A 25,812-nucleotide genomic window follows, 5' to 3' on the forward strand; every position below is an offset into this window, starting at 1 on the left:
GGTACTTATTCATTGCCGATTTTTTGTACCTGTGTTCTCCTCTCTCTCTCTCTCTCTCTCTCTCTCCCTCCCTCTCTCCCTTCCTTTCCTTAAAGCAGTCCCTTTAGCATCTCTTGCAGAGCTGGTTTGGTGGAGGTATATTCTTTTAGACTTCTTTTGTCTAGGAAACTTCTTATTTGGCCTTCTATCTTGATTGAGAGCCTTGCTGGGCAAAGTAGTCTTGGTTGCAGGCCTCTGGTTCTCATTACTTGGAATATGTTTTGCCATTCTCTTCTGGCTTGGAGCTTTTCCATTGAGAAGTCAGCTGCTAGCCTCATCAGGGCTCCCTTGTATGTTATTTCCTGTTTCTCCCTTGCTGCCTTTAAGATTCTTTCTTTGTCTTGGAATTTTGCCATTTTAATTATGATGTGTCTTGAAGTGGGCCTCTTTGGGTTCCTCTTGCTTGGGACTCTCTGTGTTTCCTGGACTTGTGTGACTTTTTCTCTTACCAGATTAGGGAAATTTTCCATCATTACTTTTTCAGACAGGTTTTCTATCGCTTGCTCTTCTTCTTCTTCTGGTATCCCTATTATACGGATATTATTACGTTTCATGTCCTGCATTTCCCTTAACCTCTCTCTTCATTCTTTCTGAGCCTCTTTTCCTTTTCTTGCTCTTTCTGGGTGTTTTTTTCTACCTTGTCCTCCAGTTCGCTGATCTGATCCTCTGCTTCATTGAGCCTGCTTTTGATTCCTTCTACTGTGTTCTTCAGTTCAGAAATTGTATTCTTCATTTCCTCTTGGCCCTTGTTGATAGTTTCTATTTCCTTTTTCATGTTGATATAGTTTGCAGTGAGTTCATTGTAGTTTCCCTGTAGTTTTTGGTAATTCTCTATGAGCTCATTGTGCTTCCTTATAACCAATTCTTTGCACTCAATATCTGATAATTAACTTGCCTCTTTTTCATTTAGCATTGTTTCTGAGACTTCTTCCTTTCCTTTCAGTTGGGGATTGTTTCTTTGTCTTCCCATTGTTTGTGAGACTCTTCCTGTTAGCCTCTCCTTCTTAAGTTGCTCTGTTCTGACCCCTTGGATTTATGGTGTAAAACTTCTGTGGTAGAATACCTGTGATAATTCAGTGGTACAGTCTCCTTGATCTCCTGAGCTTACTGGTCTTGGGCTGTGGTTTATATTGGCTCTGTGTATGTCTTTGGTTTTTGGTTGTTGTTGGGTCTTTCTTTGGTGGGTCCTTCCCACCAGCTGGTTATCTGAGGGTCAGTGTCCACTACCTCTTGTTTTCTGTTGTGCAGCTATGGGCAAGTTGTGTTGGAGCTGGGTCTTCTGTGTGTACAAGGTTTTGAGGCTTTTCTCTTGCTCTTGTTCAGCTGTTTGTTCAGAGTAATTTCTTCACTATTTAGTTGTATTTCCAGATAGGTCCTGGGTTGAGTTAGTGTGGCTTCCACTCCCTCTTTTACCTTCTTCTGTTCTTATCTGTTGGTGGTTCCTTTGTTGGTGGGTTTCCTCTTCCAGGAGGTATCCTAGTGTTCACAGCTTCCACCTGCTTGTCTGTTTTTTCAGTGTCCTCTATACTTTTTGGTCTCCTATCTTCAAAAATGCTGGGGTACTGTTGGCTGTTCACTTTGTTCCTCAGTAGATCAGCTAGGTGTTTCACCTGTGTGCAAGGGGAAGTGGACTCCGCTCCCACCTATCTCGCCACCATCTTCCTCGTGTTTGTGTATTTAATGTGTAGCCCCATACAACTCTTCTTCCAGTGTGGCCCAGAGATGCTAAAAGGTTGGACACCCCTGTTCCAGTTTGGACATCCTCTAACCTGACATGAGATTGTCTTATTCCCCTCAAAGTCACAGGTCTTAATGGCTGTTAAATTAATGGCTTAGTTGGCCTAAAAATCTCAGCCTGGTGACATGGAAAACAGTGTATAATCAACCTCAGGGGGATGGGCTCTTAGGGAACTGCACCTAAGTTGTTTGAGGATGGGGACTTGGTTTTACCCTTCTCACAGCTCCTCCATCCTTGGCTTTCTGATTTCCAGCAGCTCTCTCACTGTGTGTGGGTATCTTATATTGTCATGGGACACTGCTCTCCCTTTTTTAGTTGCCAGTCCCCTAGTTCACTACTGGTTCCTCTTTCCCTTTGGGTGAGTTATTTCACACCAGTCTCCTTCCTGTCTTAAGGATTCTGAGTTGTGTGCAGACTCATGGGCCTGCCAACACAGCTGGCGACAGAGCCCTGTAGTTGGATCCCACATGGCAATTCATTTTTCTAAGCTTAGTTAGTTCAGCGGGAATGAAAATGGAGTTGATTAGTAACTATGACATTTAGATTCATGTGTCCAAATAAAGCTCGAGTTGTTTAAAATTCTGTAGGTTAAAGTTGCACATGAATCAAGTTCAATATTTAGAATATGCCTATGTCATCGCTAACATTGACTTTTACATTCTTGATTGTTTTGGCAAAGAGGAAGTATTTCTGTAAGAAGCGGATCAAGGACGGGAAAATAAAGACGTGGGATTGCTGTTTTGGAGAAATTGGCTGGAGTATAGACAACTATGGGCAATCCCACTTAGGGTGTGTCTGCCCCCCCCCCCTCTGAAGGAACCATGCCCTGTATGACTGCACTTTTTCTCTAACCCCACAGACTCAGTTGGGGACATTATGCCCTGTTATTAAATTTAAGGCAACCTTTCAAAGTCTCTCTGTTCTGCATTTCTATCTCAGGAAAGTATTTTTTAAGATGTTGAATAATAAATTTCCCTTCTCTTTGTGGTTCTCTCTCTTTTTTTTTATCATAGTCTTGGAATTCAGATTCTGAGATCTATGGGAATTTATGTTGGGAAATATTTAATACAAATTCTGAAATGCTATGCCTTCCCCCTTTATTTTGTTTTATTTTTTGATTTTATTTTTTAATGTATTTTTTCCATTACCATTTATCCCCCTTAGGCCCCCCTCTCCCACAATCACCACACTGTGGTCCACGTCCATGAGTCCCTTTTTCCTTTTTGCTCCATCCTTCCACCCCCTAACCCCCCAGAGCTGTTATCCTACTCTCTATATATGAGTCTCTCTGTTTTCCTTGTTAGTTCAGTTTGTTCGTTAGATTCCACATATGAGTGAAATCATATGGTATTTGTTTCTTCTCTGACTGGCTTATTTCACTTAGCATAATGTTCTTCAATTGTGCAAATTAAAACCACAGTGAGATATCACACCTCGCATCTGTCAGAATGGCTATATCATCAATAAGTCAGCAAACAACAAGTGCTGGCAAGGATGTGGAGAAAGGGGAATACTTTCGCACTGTTGGTTGGAGTGCAGATTGGTGTATCCACTGTGGGAAGCAGTATGGAGATACCTCAAAAAATTAAAAATGGATCTGCCTTTTGACCCAGCAATCCCACCACTGGAAATATATTTGAAGAAACCCAAAACACTAATTTGAAAGAACATAAGCACCCCTATGTTCATTGTGACATTATTTACAATTGTCAAGATATGGAAGCACCCCAAGTGCAGTAGATTAGTGAATAAAATATAGTATATTTACACAGTATAGTTCTACTTGACTTAAAAAAAAAGGAGAATATTTTACCCTTTGCAACAGCGTGAAGTGCTCTGCTTTTGCTCATCCTTTTACATTCAGCTGTGGCTGGTAATAGGATGTGGGGTGGGAATGAATGACGACTTCCGGTGCATAATCTGGAAATTTGGTTCCTGTGGCACCATGCGTAAGCGAACACCTTTATGCCTGGTTTGTCCCAACTCTGACCACGGTCACAGTCCTGTTGTTTCTTTCTCATCTCCACTGGCTGTGGCTCTGACTCACGGCATTGTGGACTTGCCTTTGAACATTCAGCTGCTTAGAAGAACCAGCCTGGAAGCAAGAGTGTTGTTGAGGTGTTTGCATTAGCCATGAAGAGAGGAAAGTAGGTTCAGCACTTATCTGCCTGCCTTCTTGTGAGACCACAAAGTCTTCTGAAATAATTTTTGTTGTATTTGCACTGATTGCTGTGGAGAGGAAAATTATGAGATAGGAAAAAAGTGATACTCAAATATATAGAGTAGCCTGAGGTCGGGAGTCATTTAAAAATAATTATTTGAATAGCTTACTTTTTAAAATGGTAGATTCCCTCTGATTTCCTTGTGTCATGTGGGGTTTTTTTTTGTAGCTAATTGGTTTTGTTTTTGTCTTTTTGTTACAGGCTAAACATATTTTTGACTGGCATGAACCCGTTTTACTTTCATGCAGTAAATGTAATTTTGCACTGCCTAGTGACTCTTGTGCTGATGTACACGTGTGACAAAACTGTCTTCAAGAATCGTGGACTTGCTTTTGTTACGGCGTTGCTCTTTGCTGTGCATCCGATTCATACTGAGGCGGTGAGTGTCACTGGAAATCAATGAAATAACTAAAAAAAAAAAAGCTAAACTGATCTTTTTTTCCTTTCAAAACCATGTTAGTTTAAAGCTCTATTAAAATGTTTATCTTTATATATATATATATATCATTCTGCTTGACAGCTTTTCTTTTTGAATGTTCAAATGGTCTTTATTATATCTCTAGGATTTAATTGCTTTTTAAAATAACCACTGTTATTACTACAGGTACTAATGAATGACCACTGTTCTTTATTTGCAGGAAATTTAAGTCCTAATGCATTTTAAACAACAAGGGAAATTTTGAGATACTTATGCTGGGTCATTGTTCCTGCTTTACCTTTTCTCACTCTGCTTTGTATTTGTGATATTTATGATGCATAATTGTAAGTGCTGGGAGGAAGGTTATAAAAAGTTAGACCAACATTCAAGTTAGAAAGACAGACTTAGGAGACTAACACATAGTTTTTCAAATTACCTAATATGAAGTGTAGTTATTTTGTGGAAGATGAGAAATGTATTTATAAAGTTAGATAGTTTAGGTCTCTGGTCCTCTTTAAAATACTGATTTAATCATGCCCCGACATGGCATTATCAAAGGTTCCTTGTTTCACGTCTCAGTAACTAGAGTTGATTTATTTTATGTTTATTGCTAGGGGTAGACAAAGACTTTCCAAGGAAGACATGGGCACCACAGTTTTAAAACAATTGTTTCTAGAGCCTCAGCTTGCATCTGGACACTCTTCCTAAAGTTCATCTGCCTGAGAACACATCTGGGGTATAGGTGTGAAGTTGGTTCTCCTATCCCTCTTCCCCTTTCAATTGCTCTTCTGTAATTTAAAGAAGAAGGAGAAGGAGAAGAAGAAGAAATGTCTCCCATACATCAGAAATTTACTATGCACCAGGTGCACAAACTTTGAAGGCACTTACAAAGAAATAATTTGAGCCTTGTCTGGGTAGCTCAGTTGGTTAGAGTAGCTCCTCCTGATATGCCAAGGTTTTGGGTTTGGTCCCTGGTCAGGACACATTCAAGAGTCAACCAACGAATGCATAAGTAATTGAAACAACACATTGATATTTCTCTCTCTCTCTCTCTCTCTCTCTCTCTCTCTCTCTCTCTCTCTCTCAAGGCAACCAACAGTTTGGTATATTGTTGTCAGCAAAGACTCCTTCAGTTGAGGCATCCTAAAACCCAAGTAGGGCTTCCTGTCTTTCTGTCTTATACAGTACAAATCCTGTGAAGATTAGAGCATGGAGCTGGGAATAGGGCATGGTGTCCTGCGTTGAAGTTCTGAATTCAGAAGTGAGATGGCTGTCGTGGGGATGCATAATAACGTGTTCATTTGAACTGACACAGGAAGTTTGATTCGGCCATTGGTTTGATAATGAGGACTGGTTTTAGGCTATAAGATGGACATTTTCCACAAACAAAATTCTAAATCTGTAAGCCCAAGGTTTTGACAAAAATGTATTTAGAGTAATTAAGAAAAAAAGTCACTTTATTAAAATATTACATTATTAAAGGTAATTTTTCCACCCTTTTCTGAATATCTTAGATTGAACGAGGTGCCCCTAAGTGGAAGACGATGAAGCATAAGTAATAGTCCTTTGGAAAGTCTTGGCAAAGCCTTTTTGCTGTACTTCTGAGAAATGATGAGAGTGAATGACTCTAACGACAAGAACCTGCAGTGATGGGCGTGCTTAAATTACTTGTTTCAGCCAAATTAAGGAGGACCTGATTAAGTTGTCGTTGGCCAGTAGATCATTAAAGAGTATGTGAGAGGATAGGTCACTATGGTTTGGGGGATAACTTTGGTGTTCAGAGAATTATGTCACTATTATAACATGGCTAGTTCTATTCCCATTTCTGTGAACCATCTAAAAAGATGAAAGCTAGGAATTGAACTGATGCCGCATGCCTCCCTAGTGTAACGAAAGGTGGTACTCAGCCATAGAACACTGAATCTATTGAAGAGAAAGCTGCTGCATCTGTTACTTAGAGATCTAGCCTTTACACTTGATAATTATTTATAATTTTTATAATTTATGATGTACTAAACAATTACATATTAATATTAACTAGAAAAAATAATACAAAATTAAGAATAATACAGAAACTTATGATCACAAAAGTTTTAAAAACCTATTTCATTATATCTGTATTTTATCATAGGGAGAGATGATAAAATACATGTATTTTAAAGTGTAACTGTATAATAATTAAGAAAAATGCTCAGGGGGAAATAAAATGGAACTATGAGTTCAAGGGGAGGTATAAGTGTCCACCACTTAAAGAAGAGCCTGTTGGTGTTATTTAAATGGAAAATGATGAGTTTTAAAATGCTATGGTATATTTCAGATTCCTTTTCATACATTTAAAACAGTAACATTATAGCCTTATTTTAAAATGTCAATATTTACAATGCATAGGAAATTATATTCTTTCTAGTATCTAAAATTATGATGAAAAATTTTGATATGAATTTTTAAAGATAAGAGAGATAACATAACTTTTTAATATTTTTTTTGGCTGTAATGTGAGAGAAATACTAATCAAGGGCAACTACTACCTAGCCATGTAGAATACAGGGTGGGACAAAAGTAGGTTTACAGTTGTTTGTACAGATTATAATATGAATTCTGTGTTTCACATATTTAACACATGTAAACGTAGTTTTGCTCCACCCTGTATATGATGCTGGTCCAAGGCAATTTCTAAATGATAGACAATATTACATTTTTTGAAATTCTCATCTGAGGATATAGTTTTGATTTTTAGAGAGAGAGAGAGAGACAGAGAGACAGAGAGAGAGACACACATCAATGTGAGAGAGAAACATCTACCAGTTGCCTCCTGTATGTGCCCCCACTGGGGGTTGAACCTTCAACCTACCTACCTAGGGTAGGTTGTGGTCTGACTGGGGATTGAACCCTCAACCTTTTGGTGTATGGGATGATGCTTCAACCAACTGAGCCACCTGGCCAGAGTGACAATATCACATTTCTGACAGATAATGTTTAAAGTTGAAAATCTGTGCTTACAACCTCTTGGGGAACTTTTTGCAGAGAAAAGCAAATGCGTAGGAAAATCACAGTCCTAATTCTAAGCTTGCAGAGTAGGAGAACATAAAATGCAGGTAACCTTTGACAGTGTGATCGTGGGCTGATAAAGTTAGGTTGAATTCTAAATAAAAAAGGAAAATCCTCTTAGCAAAATGACCTTTAAGAAAGGGTTTCAACAAGCTTTTGTACTAATTGAAAAAAAAAAAAACCATGGTAACACAATTCTAAGAGCAAAAGAGTCTAAGGGTTGAAGGTTTATTTAGGGAAAAGTGTTAGAAAAACTATTTGCATTCACAAGGAGAGGAGGGAGGTGTGAAAAGGAGACAAAGAAATTTGACCTACATAACAATCTATACCACAAAGTAAACTCAAGAGACTTATTTAATTACAGATATTAGTTTAAGTTTCTAAGGAGAAGGGCATAGAGCTAGAATAAAGAGATATGCTTTAGAAGAGACACGGTGATAAATTATATTAAAAAGAAAAACAACAGTAGGTGGAAGAGGGGGTTAGTGGGAGATATCTCTATCTTCTTAAACAAAAACGAAAATGGGACTATAATGTATCTTGGAAGGACTGAAGATTTACATTTAGGGGGGAAGAAGTTTAATTTAAACATGTTGATATTATTATATTTAAATATGTTGACATGAGTAAGGCTTTGCTTTATTAATTATGTAATCAAGACATAGTTAATGAGTACTTGCTGGGTGTGGGCTCTCTGCTGGGTGCCAAGGGGATATGTGGGTGGAGAGCGAGATCCCTGTGCGCGAGTTGTTCACAGTCTCCTGGGAAAGCCAAAGCACGTGCGCCTAGATACAGAGAAGACCCGGCAGTGTGTTGTAATAAAACAAACATCCCAGCAGGGGAAAAAACTGTCAAAAAGTCCATATGGTTTTTCCCGTAAAGTAAAAGACACATTTTTTGTTTTCACCATTAACTTTATTGATTTGGATTTGTTGAGTATGTCGGCTAATCTCCCAACATGGTATAACATTCATTGTTCTCAATGTCTTGATTTGATTACTCTCAACTTCAACTGGTCTCCCTGATTGTGGAGCAGCGTTCTCCAGCCAGAAATCTCTGGCATGAAACTTCACAAACCACTTTTGACTTGTTTTGTCAGTCACAGCACCTTCTCCATACACTGCACAAGTCTTTTGTTTTTTTGCTTTTCAGTTGTGTTTTTACCTTTATTTAAATAATAAATATAATATGCCGAAAATGTAGTTTATTTTTTCCATCTTCAAATTTAAAATGGCTACACAAAAAAATTCACCAATTTTTATAAGTTATTTTAAAAAATACATGCTGATATGACAGCTGTCACAGTACAATCTAATAAAATTATTATTTTTTTTTAAATATATTTATTGATTATGCTATTACAGTTGTCCCATTTCCCCCCCCACTCCACTCCATCCTGCCCACCCCCCTCCCTCCCACATCCCCCCCCCATAGTTCATGTCCATGGGTCATACTTATAAGTTCTTTGGCTTCTACATTTCCTACACTATTTTTACCCTCCCCCTGTCTATTTTCCACCTATCATCTATGCTACTTATTCTCTGTACCTTTACCCCCCTCTCCCCCTCCCACTCCCTTATTGACAACCCTCATGTTTAATAAAATTATTTTGAATGAAGTTAAAGATAACTAAGCACTACTAGAGCCACCTTACAGAAAAACACAAACGAACTTTTTGGCCAACCCAATATTTTCAAGTTAAGTATACAGGAACAAATTCATTTATGAGGGGGAACCCCCCCAAAACTGCTATTATCGTCTGGAGGGCAGGCCCCTTGTTATACAGGCTTCCCATACTAGGTGAGTGTTCTAGGAAACCATCTGTATTGGTGCACCAGCTGGTGGTGTTGTGAGAGGTTGCATTCAGCTTGAGTGAATTTTTTTTGAAGACTTTCAACACATTTGCCCATTTCATGATGGGTGATTTATGAACGCAACTGCCCACACCACACTTGAGTGTTGAACAGTTTTTGACCAAAAAGCAGCATGACCTCTGTGCCCCACCCTCTCTATTTGCTGGATCTTGCCCTGAGTGACTTTTTTTTTTGTTTCCCTGGATGAAAAAAATTCCTCAAGGAGAAACATTTTTTGCTGATGTGGAAGAGGTGAAACAAAAAATGGCAGAAGCACTAAACAGCATCAAAATCAACGAATTCAAAACTGTTTTGAGCGGTGGGAAAAAGTCTCAATGGCTGTATTGCATCAATGGAGAATACTCTGAAGGTGACTATAATTTAAACATGTTAGAATAAACACATAATTTTTTATAAATAAATTCCATTTTTGGGGTCTTCCCTCATATTGACTCAGTTTTTTAACAGATATTGGAGAGACCAGAATGTTGTCCTCAGTGCAGGGATGGAGCCACAGATGAGATAAACTCAGACCTTTCTTCATTTAAAGCTTTGCAATTCTTGGAAGGGCTTCCTGACTGTATATTTCTTAGGAAATTGTGTGAAAACTCAGCCATTGGGAAAATGGGGAAAATTATTGTAGTCTCCTATGAGAATTAAAACTTAATCATCACAGAGACATTATTACTGGTTTGAAGGAATGCACTTTAGTTAAAAGCATCAGCAGGAAATGCTGATCCAGTGAGTTGAAAGTTAAGGTCAACGTTTCCAGAGCTGGGACCAGAGCACATAGGAGAGAACTGGCATGATCTAATCAGTCCGTTCGGCCGTTAGCTGCTGCCGTGTATTAAGTGTGTGTTCCTGGCTCTGTCTGATGCTAATGGAACTCTTCCTTGCAGATAAAACGATTAATAACTTTATACAAATCCTATGAGTGATATTCCAAGAAGTAATAAGTTTTGGGAGGAAATTAAGTTCTTAATTGGCACTTTCCACATGATTCTGTTTCGGCTGACTCAGAGATCTGAATGTTACATTATTTCAATTCTACCGAATTCACCTATGTTTTTCCACTCTTTGAATATTTAAAGGATACTGTTCTTAGGTTATAACTACCCCCTTGGAGATGAAAACCTGCAGCATGAAGCAGAAATACATGCTGTCCATCTGCATGTATTTTTGAGCAACTCCTTTCGTACTTCCCAGTATCTTACGGTTCAGCTGACATTGTCACAGAATCAAGCCCAAGGGGCTTCAACTTAAATTGTCTTCGCTTCCCAGCGCCCGCTCCTGCCTCCTTTCCATTTACTCCATGCTCTCATTCTTCTATGCCTTCCTTTCCAGAAACACCTTGTATGTTTTCTGACTTTTCCTTCCTCTGCCTAGAATGCTTCTACATTTCCTCTCTGGCCCAGGATACACATTCTCCTATCATGAGCTTCCTGAAGTCTTCCATGGCCTGTCCTTTGTTTTAGTGTGTAAGGCCAGCCTTTTCACGAAGCCTTCCCAGACCCAAACATCAAAATTAATTCCTTTAGTCTTCCCATGGCAGTGATTTCTCCTCTTTATGAGACAGCAGTTTCCCCGTATCATATTAATACACTCCTTTGACTCCTCACCAGATGTTATACTCCTTGAGGTAGGTTATATCCCTCCAGCTTGCATAATACCTGGCAGATAGGAGGCACTTGGAAGATGTTTGTTGACTGGAATACACTGTGCAATTACTGAATATAATCCTATGGACTAATTGAATGACAGCGAATGGCTAGTCTAGGCATATAGTAGTTGCTGACAGGACCCTAACTCAACACAAATATAGAGTAGATGTTCAGTGAAGGCTTGATGGCTTGAAATTGGCAATGAAGTCTATCAGTGTTAGCACTAACATTTTAACACCCCCTGACCTGCTCCAAGGGACACTGCATTCTTTATATCAGCACACATCCAGCTGGCATATTCTGCTGTGGCTGTTGCCCAGCAGCACTAACTGGCTGCAATTCGAGTAGCGGGGCTTCAGGTGCCTTTAATGCATTAGTTATGCTTGCCCAGCTTATGATTGCCTCATTCCAGCTTGCTACACCCAGTATCAGCTTGCAAGTCTGGCTGTTGTTTGAGTTGGCCCCTTTAGTTGTGCTATGATGGGTGTCCCTCTGGGCCCAGATGCCTGGCCTGATCCCAAGACTTTGTTGCTGGCAAGCTGGGCTCTCTGTTTAACCCTCAGAAGGCCTTACAGTTGATGTTGAGCTCCATGCTCACAGAGGCAGTGGTATACACTGAACAGATTTGGGCTTCACAGGTGAACCATGTGCAATTGTTGCTTTACAGATGGCGAGTTTGAGCGGGGCCTTGACACCGAGGTGACACCACATTGTTACTGCCTACCTCCCTTGAGTCATGCAGTCTTCCCAATTTGGCACTCAAATTTGTTATAGATTAACAGGTCAACGAACAGTGTGTGGTCCAGGCAGCCACATTAGGTAATAGCTTTCAACTCTGTACTGCCGATGAAATTATTTGACCATGTCCAGGTGTGTCTTGACATAAACTGAAGGAGAATTTTTCTCAATATGTGACTTGCTATCAGTCTATATGCAGGCATATAATTGAATTACTTTTATTTCTATTTTAACTAATAGATATATTAGATTATCTAATAAAGTTAAATTAAAACATCATATATGTAGATTTGTGGACTTCTGACCAAGATGGAGGCATAGGTAGACATACTGTGGCTCCTTGCACAACTGAAAGAAGGACAACAAATTCAAAAACAAAAAACAATCAGAACTGAAAATTGAACTGTATGGAAGTCCAACAACCAAGGAGTTAAAGAAGAAACATTCATCCAGATTGGTAGGAGGGGCGGAGACGGGCAGCCTGACAGAGAGGACTTGTGGCAAGGCAGCAGCTGGTTGCATCCCAGCACAGTGATGTGGGTTGCCCTGCCCTGGTGAACATCTAAGGCTCTACACCTTACTACGTAACAGGCACTCGAGACCAAAAAAATGGCCCAAATGAAAGAACAGATCAAAGATTCAGAAAAAATACAACTAAGCGATGAAGAGATAGCCATCCTATCAGATGCACAGTTCAAAACACTGGTAATCAGGAAGCTCACAGAATTTGTTGAATATGGTTGCAAATTAGATGAAATAATGAAGGCTATGCTAAGTGAAATAATGGAAAATGTACAGGGAGCCAACAGTGACAGGAAGGAAACCGGGACTCAATTCTATGGTGTGGACCAGCAGGAAGAAAGAAACATTCAACCAGAACAGAATGAAGAAACAAGAATTCAAAAAAATGAGGAGAGGCTTAGGAACCTCCAGGACATCTTTAAATGTTCCAACATCCGAATCACAGGGGTGCCAGAAGAAGAGGAAGAGCAAGAAATTGAAAACTTATTTGAACAAATAATGAAGGAGAACTTCCCCAATCTGGCAAAGGAAATAGACTTCCAGGAAGTCTAGGAAGCTCAGAGAAGTTGGACGCAAGGAGGAACACACCAAGGCACATAATAATTACGTTACCCAAGATTAAAGATAAGGAGAAAATATTTTAAAAGCAGCAAGAGAAAAGGAGACAAGTACCTACAAAAGAGTGCATGCCCATAAGACTGTCAGCTGATTTCTCAAAAGAAACCTTGCAGACAAGAAGGGGCTGGAAAGAAGTATTCGAAGTCATGAAAAGGAAGGACCTACATCCAAGATTACTCTATCCAGCAAAGCTATCATTTGGAATGGAAGGGCAGATAAAGTGCTTCCCAGATAAGGTCAAGTTAAAGGAGTTCATCATCACCAAGCCTTTATTATATGAAATGTTAAGGGGACTTATCTAAGAAAAAGAAGATAAAAATAGGAACAGTTAAAATGACAGCAAACTCACAGTTATTAACAATCAAACCTAAAACAAAAACAAAAACTAACTAAGCAAACAACTAGAACAGGAACAGAATGACAGAAATGGAGATCACATGGAGGGTTATCAGAGGGGGAGTGGGTGGGGAGAGAGGGGGAAATGGTACAGAGAATAAGAAGCATAAATGGTAGGTAAAAGATAGACAGGGGGAGGTTAAGAATAGTATAGGAAATGTAGAAGCTGAAGAACATACATATGTCCCATGGTCATGAACTAAAGGGGTGGAATGCAGGTGGGAGGAGGTGTGCAGGGCAGAGGGGAATAAAAGGGGGAAGATGGGACAACTGTAATAGCATAGTCAATAAAATATATTAAAAATATCATACATGTAATCCTTAAGGTAAAAAGATGATTTCTGTAATCCACACAGAATGTCCTATCTCAGTGCTAAGAGTTTGACCCCATTTCTCTGCAGGGAAAAGAGAGAAAGATGGGCACCCATGTTGTGTGGGCACATTGTATATATCATCTTGTTAATTACGGCAGTCTTATGAGATAGGGGGTGTTGTATCTATTTTAAAGGTAACAAAACCGAATATCAGCAATTAAACATAACAAACTCGAGCCTCACTCAGATGGCAAGGGGAGTTTATATCCCGCTCTGGGAGGGTCTAACTCCAGGTGTCGTGTGTTGTAGCTTCTCCATTAGGACTGTGAGGTGTGCTCATTATGTGAGGGTATTTATAGGGACATTTCCCAGGAAACTATTTTCTGCTATTAATTGTTGGTTGAGTCTCCAGTACACTGTGACTTCAGGTCCTGTGTAATTTGGGAGATGCTATTTTCTGTGCCTGAAATGTTAACCCAGTTCATTTCCCTGTGAACTCTCCCTATCTTTAAGATCCAGCTCATATGTGACCTTCTCTTTGAAATATTCTTTGACCCATACCCCATTTTCTTTCTTTACAGTTTTCTTTCTTGGATTTAAAAAAAATTAAAAGAGATTCACACACATGTTTAGTAGTGCAATAATACACAAATTTATAAATAGCCTTCTGTCCCTACCTCTATTCCATTTTGGCCCCTTCTTGAATAACACATTTAAAAAATGTCAAACTTTAAAAAAATGTAATGACCATATACTCTTTATCCAGAGTCACCAATTTTTCGAAAGTTGCCACATTTATCATTCTTCCTCCCTTTCTTTCTCAATGTATAAAAATACTGGTTTTTTGAAGCGTTTGAAAGCAGGTTGCATAATTCATGCCCCTTTACTCCTTAATAATTTAGCTGTATATTCTAAAACCACAGCCATTAATCATCATTTCTCTTTAGTCTCCTTAAGTTTGGAACAGCTACTAGTCTTTATGTCTTTCAGTAATATAATATATACCTTTAAACATAATTTAAAATTTATGTTAGAATGTATATAACAATATACATTGTTATACTTGTATACATAATATACTTTTTATAACTTTGAAGTCCACAGTACTATATATGCTATATTACACAATTAAAATATAAACATATAATGTATACTATATATCATAGTTTATAATATTTAATTTATTATTTAAATCTATAGTATATTAACATTTTATAATATTAAAAACAAATATATTTATATAATACATAATCTAGAAATATGTAAAGATAAAATATAAAATATAAACACATAATATATGCATAATAGTATATTACCTAAGTACAACATATGCCTGTAATATATAATAATATATGTATACAATATTATATTATGAAATATTAGATTCTAATGAGTTGTGATATAATTAGTATATTAAGGTATACCATAAGTGAGAAGATATTACATTATGATAAAATTTAACGTTATAAAGTCATATAGAATTATTATATTTTGTACTTTATTAGTAGAAAATATATATTAATTTATGTACATTAGTAGAATGCTCTCACCCTGGGTTGTCCTATGATTTCTCATGATTATATTCAGGTGATGTGTTCTGACTGGCATACTATAAGTGGTGTGTCCTTCAGGGGACCCCAGACAGAGGCATGCCGTGTCCATTTGCCCTTGATTGGTGCGGTTGTTTCAGTCTCTCATCAAGATGTGATGCAGTATAACACATTTTTCCATTGTATAATTATTTTTTAAAAAATTTCCAGCTAATAAGTAATCAGTGAGGAAATGGTTTGGAACCCTGCAAATATCCTGTGCCTCACTGAACTTTCGTACCTTAGATTTAACATGCTTTGGTATTTTGTGATGTTTGTTGATCGAAACACTCTTTACTAACATGAAGAAGCAAAATGCCTGTTTTCCAACTGCACTACTCCCTCTGCATTCGTTAACTGGATTTGTAATGGAAGGACAAGCTGTCTATTCCCTTCCATTCGCTTGCTCACTGTATGTATATAGGAACTCAAACATGTATTCATCCATCCATCCATCCATATATTTATTATCAGTATGTACTCTCAAGTGTCTTTTTTTCAATGGTTCATAATTCTTAATGTCCATGTTTATTTTGATGTTCAAATTGTCTTGTACTTGGTCAGTGGCTCGTCACTAACTTCTGTGTCCTTTTGACACGTACCTGTCATTTTTTGAACACTTCCTTCCTTTCTCACAAGCCTCTCTTTCCCCCCAGCCTCAGCTCTGCAGTCCATGTTCTCTGTAGAGGAGGAGTGGCTCTCCGTTAGTGCCAGGAGGGCTCAGCCGCTGGGGTATTTGCTTTTGGCCCTTTCAGTGGCAGACCTGAGAAATATGTGCACATACGCTCACATACAGCAGTGAGGAGTTCACACACCTCCATTCCTGTCAGAGTTATGGATGCCTCAGCTCATTTTCCCAGTGCTGTGTAAATGTCCTCGGCTCCATTCGCGCTCCAGGGCCCAAAAGATTAGCACGATGTTTTGCACTTGGTCATTGCTCAAAAAATATTTTTGAATAAACCAATAAGTGAATAAACTCGGATGCTATGAATTAACCTTCTGTACAAGAAAGGTTAAAAATGAAGTTAAACTTGAAAATCTTGGCTATTCCTTCCTCTTTTGCTCCTCCTATAAACATATTATTAAATGTATATGATAACCAGAGGTTGTTAGTCATATATCGGAATTTGAAGAACGGCGTATTTCCCACTTTATTATACCCTACATAAACCAATAAATTTCTGTAATAGTTTTCTGGAAGTAATTTTCTGAGGTTTTTATTTTTTTATTTTTCAAACATTGTAGGTGGCTGGAATCGTCGGCAGAGCTGACGTGTTGGCGTGCCTGCTGTTTCTGTTGGCCTTTCTCTCCTACAATAGGTAGGTATAGCTAAGAATGTCCTTTTCTGTGATTACAGTCATGCGGTCCCTTGGGGATTTCTGCCACGTGCATGTGTGCGTGTATGTGTGTAGATGCGGGGCCTCTGCCTGAGACAGGAGGGAGGCTTCTTGGCATTGAAATGCTCAGAGAGCTTCCCAGAGACCTGGCCCAGGAAATCCTGTCCTTACCAAGTGCTAGGTGTTCACTCTTCCAGGTACATTCTGAACCCTGCCGTAGCCTTTTATAGGGACTGCCCTCCTGGTACCAGGAGGACAAGCTCTTGCTCCTTGCTTCCTTTTAACTGTAATTTCTTATTGAGAGTGGATTTTGGAATCTTAGCTCCGAGCCAAAATATATGGGATGTAGTCTTTTTCTTATTTGCCTATGAGTCATTTGATTTTTCCTTTTCATTTTGGTTCTAATTTTTTTTTGCCTCCTTATCCTCATTGAAGTAGCTCAGAGCTTAAAACAAGGCTGAATTGGAAGCAGTGTTTCTCAACTGTGGTTTTCCATTTTACATATCCTTTCATCAACATGCAGCAGCTTCTCGCTTCAGGAGATCGAAATGCAATAAAACAACTTTTTAATTAGGTTGCCTCTTCCCCTGCAGTGTGATCAGTTCTCACCCGAATGATGACATAATCAGATAGAGAAAGGGGCAGGGTGAAAAGAACATGTACATGGGGGCAAATGACTCGGGGCATGGCCCTGGAAAAAGGGGCAGGAAACCATGCTGTCCTCCTTCGTGGAGGGCTGCCTCGGTGGGGATTTGTGAACCTTGATCTTTGGGTCAGTTCAGTGTTCTACACTCTTACAAAGTCCAGTGACTCTGAGGGACACTGTTGTAAACCAGTGGTTCCCAATATATGGCAAATCTGCCCCTACTTCAGCAGGGGACATTTTACAACGTCTAGAGACATTGTTGCTTGTCACAACTCGATAGACCAAGGATCCTGCAATGTGTAGGGCGGCCCTTAAAATAAAGAATCTTCTTCCTCACAATGCCAGTGGTGCTGAAATTGGGAAACCCTGTTGTAAACCAATTGAGGCTTTGGATCAAGACTGAAATGAGTTGTCCTACAAAGTTTTAGTAAAGTGAAGAGCCTTTTAGTATAGTACCAGTCTTCTATTCCTGGCTTGGTGACCTCCCACGACATTGCTGGTCATGCATAAAGATGTAAAAAATCTTAACAATATGAATCCAAATTCAACAATTGTTTCTTGTTTACTGTGGTGTGAGAGCCAGATTGAACTTGGTCTTTCAAGCCCTCTCCGTGTGGTTGATATGTTTGGGAACATGATTGAGCCTGCAGTGTATCCATATCTATGTGATAACAAGGTGTAGCAGTCCAGCTTTCTAGTGTGCCCACCACTCCCACCTTCAGCGATTGAGGCTATAGACCAGCACTGAAGAAGCGTTCAGACCTACTGCAAATTTGGCAGATAATTTTATGCGACTGCTCCGAGACATGAGAGTCAGGGTAAGACATCACAACCACAGAAATACTGGCCTTTACTTCGAAGGAGTAGGAGCAGGTGGGTGTGGTGCCTGCTGAAGGCACAGTGATGCTTCTTCCTGTGGGGCTGACTCCATCTTGTCAGATGAAAACAGACTTCACGTTGCTGGAGGGCTCTGGAAAGTCCCTGCTGGAAATCATACGGAGAAAAACCTTTATCGAATAATGTCCTCATGGAACATGAATTTAAAAGTACAGAGTAGGCAGGAGAAAAGCAAAAGCGAAAACATCTGTATTTTCATCAGAGTGAAAAGATGATTATGTTTTGGGGGGTGTATGTGTATATGTTTATATATACTCGTATATCTCCACTGATTTCTTGGTTTTGTGTACAGAAGCATACTAAACACCTTTGCTAAAATAATAATGATGGTAAGCACTTAACATGTAATAAATCACTCATTGAATCCTCCCTCCAACACTGTGATCCCATCTCACAGATTAGGCAACTGAAAAAGAGAGGCAAAGTAGCCTGCCCCATATTACCCTGCTAACTAAGTGCAGAGCAATAATTTGAACCCAGGAAATCTGGCTCCAGAGTTCATGCATATGGCTTAGTGTAACCTGTGTCACTAACTTTAAATATATTCACTTAAACTTGTTACCATGTCACTAAATATAGTAGTAGCTCTATGGTAGGATTTTAAATGGCTATTTAGTGTGCATTTATTATATGCCAGGTTTTACCATAATTTTCATATACCTTAATTTAAGTATCCAAATCAATATTAGACACTTCCTTTTTTTCTATCTTTGTAATTTCAAATGACTCTGTTCTTGAAGAAATATTTGCTCTCCTTCCTACTGAGAATACAATGAAATTGATGTTAGATCTTATTATTAAAAGGTGGTATCTCTTAGATGAGAAGAATCTCGACCATGTTTTTCAGGAGTGTGGACCAGTGCTGTGTTGGGGACTGTTTCCCGTCCACGGCTTCTCCCTTCTTCTTGCTGCTTGGTTTGTTTCTGGGAACCTGCGCAATGCTGGTGAAGGAGACAGGCATCACTGTGTTTGGAGTGTGCTTGGTTTATGATCTCTTTTCCTTATCCCACAAGCAGGAGAAATCGTAAGTCATTTGAATGTCTTGATATCAAGCAGTGCATGTGCAGAGAAGTACTTAAATAAATAGTTTTCAAGCTTTCATTAAAATAAAGTATAACATTTTTGTTAAACGTAACTTCACCTTAGACCATAATATAATAAGTCATATTTCATTAAGATCAATCTATTACATATGTTCAAACTCTTCATTCTCGCTTTTATAAAAATCAGTGGGGACTGTAAAATTTTTGTGAGCCCCAAACTAGGAATTGAAAAGACCTATGCTACTTGCGAGTTTATATTAGCAATATCTTCTGGTTGCAAACCACTGAGAAATTTTGATTCACGCAGAGAAGTGGTTGTGAGTGGAAGCCGTTTGTTAACAGCCCGCCTTGAATCTGTGTGTGAACATGTGTGTCGTCCGTCAAAGGACCCTGCTGAGTGGGAGTCTGCTCTACAGAGTCCATGTTGTCATCTAAGAGTCTTGGGACTCTCATTGTGAAGCTTCACAATGGTGCCCGCCCAAACCACACAGGAATACTTACATATCAGTTTCAAATCAAAGAACAAGTTTATCTAGTAGCCCGGTTTCATTTTCAAAATTTAAAGCACATTCATTTTACCCTGTGGTCTGTAGCTGATAAGAATGACTATGGCAAGTTCACACACATAGTATAATTTTCTCCCTCTGACAAATTTGTAATTTCTAACAACTCAATGACACACAGATCCCATTTTTCAGAAAATTCAATGTTCTTACTTTTGAACTTTTAAAAATGTGTTCGATTTATTTTTCTTCCTTGTCCAATGAAGAATTTTACTTTAAAAAAAATCCTGCCTTTTTATTCTATTCCCTGTCTCTTTACACTTCTTGACATAAAGATAAGAGCAGGGCTATTGAGTAGCAGCAAGCTGAGATTAATCATTAAACTCTGATCCCTTTCCTGCCTAGGTGTACTTGGATATCATTCAAATAGAATTGGGTGGTCTGTTGACTCCCTGTGAATCTCAGAGGGGTGCAAAAGGAAGGAGCCCAGTTATGATTGTGACCTAAGCCAAGAAAGCCGTGAGCCTGAGGATCTCCCATTGCTTGTATGAGAATGCCTTTCCTCTATATCCTTGCAGCTGATGGGAATAATTGCATTGCTCACCTTTTTTTTTTTTTGTTTTGAGAACGACCTGTCAACCTCTCTTGCTTCCAACTTTCTTCACTTTTTTCTTGCATCCCTTTTGCCTCTGCCTCCTAGCTTCTTTCTGCTTTGCCTCACTGACAGCAGAAAGATGTGATACCTGACTGAAGACCCTCCTCCCTTTTGGTCCGGTCCAAAGCCATTTTCTTTTTTTTTTTTTTTTTTTTTTTTTTTTAGATATATATATTTTTTTTATTGTTATGCAATTACAGTTGTATGCCTTTTCTCCCCATCCCTCTACCCCACCCCAGGTGAACCCACCTCCCTCCCCCCTCTCCACCCTCCCCCTTGGTTTTGTCCATGTGTCCTTTATAGTAGTTCCTGTATACATTTTCACCTCATCATTGAAGTCATGTCTCCTATGGTCTTGGGACTCTCTGGCCCAGGGTTGCCTATAGTTCATTCTTCTTCATCCAGTTTCTTTCTTTTTAAAAAAAAATCCTTACCAGAGGACATGCTTACTGATTTTAGGGAGAGGGGAAGGGAAGGAGAGAGAGAGGGAAAGAAATAGTGATGTGAGAGAGAAACATCGATTGGTTGGCTCTGGCACGCACCCCAACCAGGGACTGAACCTGCAGCCTAGGCATGTGCCCTGGCCAGGAGACGAACCCACTACCCTTTGGTCTATGGGACAGTGTTCCAACCAACTGACCCACACTGGCCAGGGCAAGCTAGGCTGTTTTAAAAGGGGGTAATTGTTTATTTTGTTCCCTTAATAATCTTTTTTGACCTCCATCATAAACTGCTAGAAGTTCTGTGGGAGGAATAATATGCTGATATGTAGCTCAGAAGTTGCACACATCATAACCTGTGACTTCTTTTAAGCCACCTAACTCTCAAAACCAGCAGCTCTGCACAAACAGAGACATTCATTTTTTTCCTTCATCCTTCTATCTGCCCATTCAACACATACTCATTCTGTACCTGAGAGAGAAGATTCCTCCCTTCAAAGAGCATGTGTAATAGTGGGGGAGACAGACATTTCATAAGTAATTACATGAGTAACTGATTACAGCTGTGAACGTGGTGAGATGGAACCCGGAGCATGTAACAGGGAGACCTGACCTGGCCTGTGATGGTCACTATCTCTTGAGTTCTGGCCATGTGCCAGGCATCATGTGTGCCAGGCTATTTACAGGTATGAAGTCACACAATGCTCCCAACCACTGCCCTCGTTTTACAGAGGAGAAAACAGAGGCACAGAAAGTAACCTCTCCAGAGTCACCCAACTGAGAGACCCCATACCAGCCAGGATTAGGACCCCTCTCCTTGTGACTCCAGAGTCACAGGGTTACCCCTGAGCACCTTGGCCTCCGTGAAAGGAATACCTCCCAGAACACCTGCTGCTCAGGAATTGGCCTCACATTCGTACCATGAGACCAGCTCAGAGGTTCTGAGTGTACTTATTGGGGGTCATGACCGCTTTGAGAAGCTCACCAAACATTGTCCCCTTTTCCCAGTATAATGTACACATACAGTTTTGTGTAAACCCTTAAGGATCTACCCCCCGCTTTATTTGCTCATTTAGAATAAAATATCTTGGCACTAGGTTGTTCTAAAGGTCTTTCCTTGTATGACTTGGGCAGCAGGAAAGAAACGGTAACAGAACCAAATGTTGGAAGCACTTTCCTACGTGAAGAGCAAATTATTTCTAAATTTGAAGTGGACCACACAAATGGAGTGGGAATTCTTTCATTTGATATCACCTTTAAGAAGAAATAATTTTTAGTGAAAGATGAGCTCCTGAAAATTAAATTTCTTCTTCTCTTTATTTTTTAAATACTAGGTTATAATTTCCAACATGCAGAGATTAGCATTCCCTGACCCCAGTCCCTAACCACTTGCTTTTCTTTTCATTTAACATTAGGCTTTAAGACACATCATTGTTGATACAATAGCTATAGTTCATTCGTTTGAACTGATGTATGGTATTTGATTATCCTAAGTTTTTTATCCATTGTTATGCAGTTGGAAAATAGATTATTTTCACATTTTTTGCTATTATAAACTACATTGCAGCGGAGTTTCTTGTGCAAATGCATGTGGGGTTCTCTGGGACATACCCAGTGGAGTTGCTGGGGCACCTGTGGGTGCGTGTTCACTATGTTGTCACAGGCTGAGACACAGCCCTTGCAATGACTGTAGCAGTGCCTCAGGGCCCCTGAGCTGCACCTTCTCACCATCACTTGGTGGTATCAGACTATTTGTGTTCTGCCCATCCACTGGTTATGAGCTTCTATATATACGTCAGAGGACTTAGGAAAGAAAAATGTAGTCACAGTACTTTGTATGGATCAGCTGTGTTTTATAAGATCATAATTATGCAAATACTGAATACCACTTCAATCAAATATTATGAGAGAAGTATATTCGGAGAATGAGGGGTGAAGAACAGGGTGTGTGTGTGTGTGTGTGTTGGTGACCATATAAAAGGGACAGAGTCCTAGTTTTCTGTATTAGGAAGTCAATGTAGTAAGTCCTAAAATCAAAAATATAATTATGTTATTTTCACAATACTGTGGTTCATACCAGAAACAAGTGCTAAAATGCTTGAGAATGGTTGCTTCCAGGAGCAGGACTTTGGGGTAGGACAGGGCATGGCCATTTCTTGTTGCCAGCCTTATCATTTATTTGACTTTTTTTTAGGAGCAATGGGGTCATCCATCAGTGCAGCCCACAGAAGCCTGGGAGCCCCCAGCCCTCCTCACTGCCAGCGCACCCTCTCCGGGAGAACGGGAAGCAGCAGCGGTTCCCTCACAGAGGAGCTTGGAGTGGCTGCCACTCCCCATTGCCACCAGAACCCAAGAGCAGTGGATTCCCAGCATCTCCTCGAGCTGTGTGGTCCATGATGAGGTACTGGGCTGGGCTCCTTGACTATGTGCGTTTTCACCATCCAGCATCACCCATGTGAGTTGATAGGAGAACTGAAGGCCTGAGTGGGTTCTTTTGACCTCCCCCCCCTCCTTGTTTCTGTGCCTCCCTTTTCCCTTCCCTCCCTCCCTCCCTCCCTTCTCCCTCCTTCCCTTCCCTCCCTGTATTAGACCAGATAAGAAAGGAGTAGCTAGAAAAAGCCCTGCTATCTGCTGCTACTTAAAAGCAGGGGGAGGGGGTGGATCTGTGAAGACTCAATTAAGAACAAACAGCTTCTTGTTTTTCTGGTGGAAGAACCTTGCATTGGTTTTCTGGGGGAGGAGAGAACGCTCACTCTGCCTGCTGTCTCCCTTGCTCTTTGTGTGTGATAGGAATTTATGACAGCATAGGCACAGGAGAAAGCGGGTGGGCTGGGGGGACTCTGCCTCTCTGAAATGTTTTGAGGATGCAGGAAAATCTTTAAAGCATAGGATTTTCTTTCTTTTTAAAAATATTTTGACCTAGCCATGAAAACTAACGTAGATTTATCAGAGCAGGTGCTCACTAAATTAGATTGCCTCTAAAATAGCACAAGCCATGGGCAAGACAGAATTTAATAAAGATGGAAATTCAATTCATACCATTAGCACTTTATTACTTCAGATTGCTATTCTTATTTTTCTGTGCAGTTCTAGAAAACTCCCTCTTTTTCAGGGTCTTTGTTTCCCACTCTTCCCACCTTTTCCTGTATTTCTTTTGCATCCTGCTCCATTTATTCACTCATTAAATATCTATTTTAAATAAAATACCTGTTGAGTATGTACCATGTGCCAGGCACTATTCTAGGTACCAGGAACGTCCTGGTCAATAAGGAAGATGAGGTCTTTGCTCTTGTGAAGCTTCCTTTCTAGTAGGAGAAGACAGAACTGAATAACCAACGATGAATGAGCAATGTGATGGAGAGGGATGAGGGGGCCTGGCCAGGGCGAATTGGCATTGGTTGGTCACAGAAGGCCTCCTGCATCCTCCTGAGTGAGAAGAAGAGCTAGCCCTGCAAAGATCTGGTCAGAGGGTTCGAGACTTGGGGTAATGAGCAAGTGGGGATTGGAAAGGCAAGGTCACGGGGTGGGCAGGGCCCAGAAATGAAGGGTGGTGGTAGCCATGGAAGCAAGTTTTAATTTTAATCTTAGTGGAATGGAAAGATTTTGGAGTTTTGCTTTTTTTTTTTTTTTAATCTTAATATGGTGAGAAATGATACTTTAAACATTATGGGTTCATCTTGGTATATGATGTTGGGGATAAGAATAAAGTAGGGAAAAGGGTTAAGAGGTTTGATACAGACTGAGGGAGAAAGAAGGGTGTTGGCAGAGGGTGACTGAGACTGGGGTGAACAGGTGTGGTGGGTTTGGGATGATATCTTTGGATACAGATCCACCATGACTTGCTGATGTTTGGGGTGAGGGAGAGGAAGGAAACAAGGATTTGGGGGTTTTGGGCTTCAACAGTTGGGTGGATGGTGTTGTCAGTTACTGAGATGGAAGTCGAAGGGAGAAATAAGTTTTCTGAGGGCTGGGGGTTAGATAAAATCACATTAGTGTATGAAATTCTTTGGAAAGAAGGAGATAAACAGTCAAAACATCGAGGAAATCTTATCTTGCCTTTTATGTGGAGGGCCATGGAGAAGAGGAAGATAAACATTTGGGGAAATTATAAATTGTTTTTAAGGAAGCAAAGGAGGAGAAAAGAGAGGAGGAGTTAGTAGAGTTGTAGACGTTCCAGGTGGGGCAAAGTCTGGCTGGTGTGGCCGTGATTCCCTGAGGGCAGGGGCTACATCAGTTTCCGCTCACGTCCCAATCTCCCGTTCCTTTCACAGTGTCTGGCTGAGGGTTGCACGGATATTTGTTAAATGACTAAATTAATGAGATGATGGTGAAAAGTATTGGAACTAAGCACATGTAGAATAGATTCAGTAAATTTGGCGATGAAAGAATGGAGAAAAAGGATGGAAACTGGAGGGGGGTTAGATTTCTGTTTCTATTTTTGTTTTAAATTTGATGGACATGGGTCTATATGTGGATGACTTGTGCAGAGTAGAGATGAAAGATGCTGGAGCGGAAAGGAATATGATGAAATATGAATACCAGTGGTGTGCTGGTGAATGTTTAATAACTGGCTTCCAAAGCAACACAGCCCTGACTGTGTGTGCCAGTTCCCACATGAACTATTTGTTTGTAGCTTATTTCAGCTACAAACGTGACGTCACTGAGTGTGGAGTTGGGGGAGAAGTGCTGGAGCCCACCATTGCTCAGTATTTCCACTGCCTGATAGACAACAGACGTAAACAACCTCAAGAGAATAGATACAGAATGACGGACACTAGTAGGCAGTGATGAGGTCTGAGTATTTATCACCTATGTCTTCAAGAAGATTAATTTTAAGTTAATATAATTTAATTTTCAGCCCTAGCGGGTATGGCTCAATGGATTGAGTGCCAGCCTGTGACCCAAAAGGTCGCTGGTTCAATTCCCAGTCAGGTCACATGCCTGGGTTGCGGGCCAGGTCCCCAGTTCGGGGCATGTGAGAGGCAACTGATCAATGTATCACACATTGATGTTTCTCTCCCTCTCTTTCTCCCTCCCTTCCCCTCTCTCTAAAAATAAATAAGTAAAACATTTAAAAATATATAATTTAGTTTTCAGTGATGGCTATATTTAATAACTGGCTTGCAAAATACCTA

The 25,812-nt window shown here is 40.0% G+C and overlaps 1 protein-coding gene across 2 annotated transcripts in view; it reads left to right on the top strand.

Annotated features, from left to right (window-relative positions):
• TMTC1 (transmembrane O-mannosyltransferase targeting cadherins 1) overlaps positions 1-25,812 on the top strand; it is a 244,192-nt gene that overhangs the window by 17,655 nt on the left and 200,725 nt on the right. The window contains exons 2-5 of one of the 2 annotated variants that reach the window (XM_053921684.2): positions 4,201-4,378; positions 16,402-16,475; positions 18,884-19,060; positions 22,872-23,132. In XM_053921684.2, coding sequence (XP_053777659.1) covers positions 4,201-4,378; positions 16,402-16,475; positions 18,884-19,060; positions 22,872-23,132 — 690 coding nt within the window. The remainder of the gene's footprint in view (positions 1-4,200; positions 4,379-16,401; positions 16,476-18,883; positions 19,061-22,871; positions 23,133-25,812) is intronic. The other variant, XM_024575801.4, reaches the window with a different exon arrangement.

This window comes from Desmodus rotundus, chromosome 3 (genome assembly GCF_022682495.2).
Source record: "Desmodus rotundus isolate HL8 chromosome 3, HLdesRot8A.1, whole genome shotgun sequence".
Lineage (NCBI taxonomy): Eukaryota > Metazoa > Chordata > Mammalia > Chiroptera > Phyllostomidae > Desmodus > Desmodus rotundus.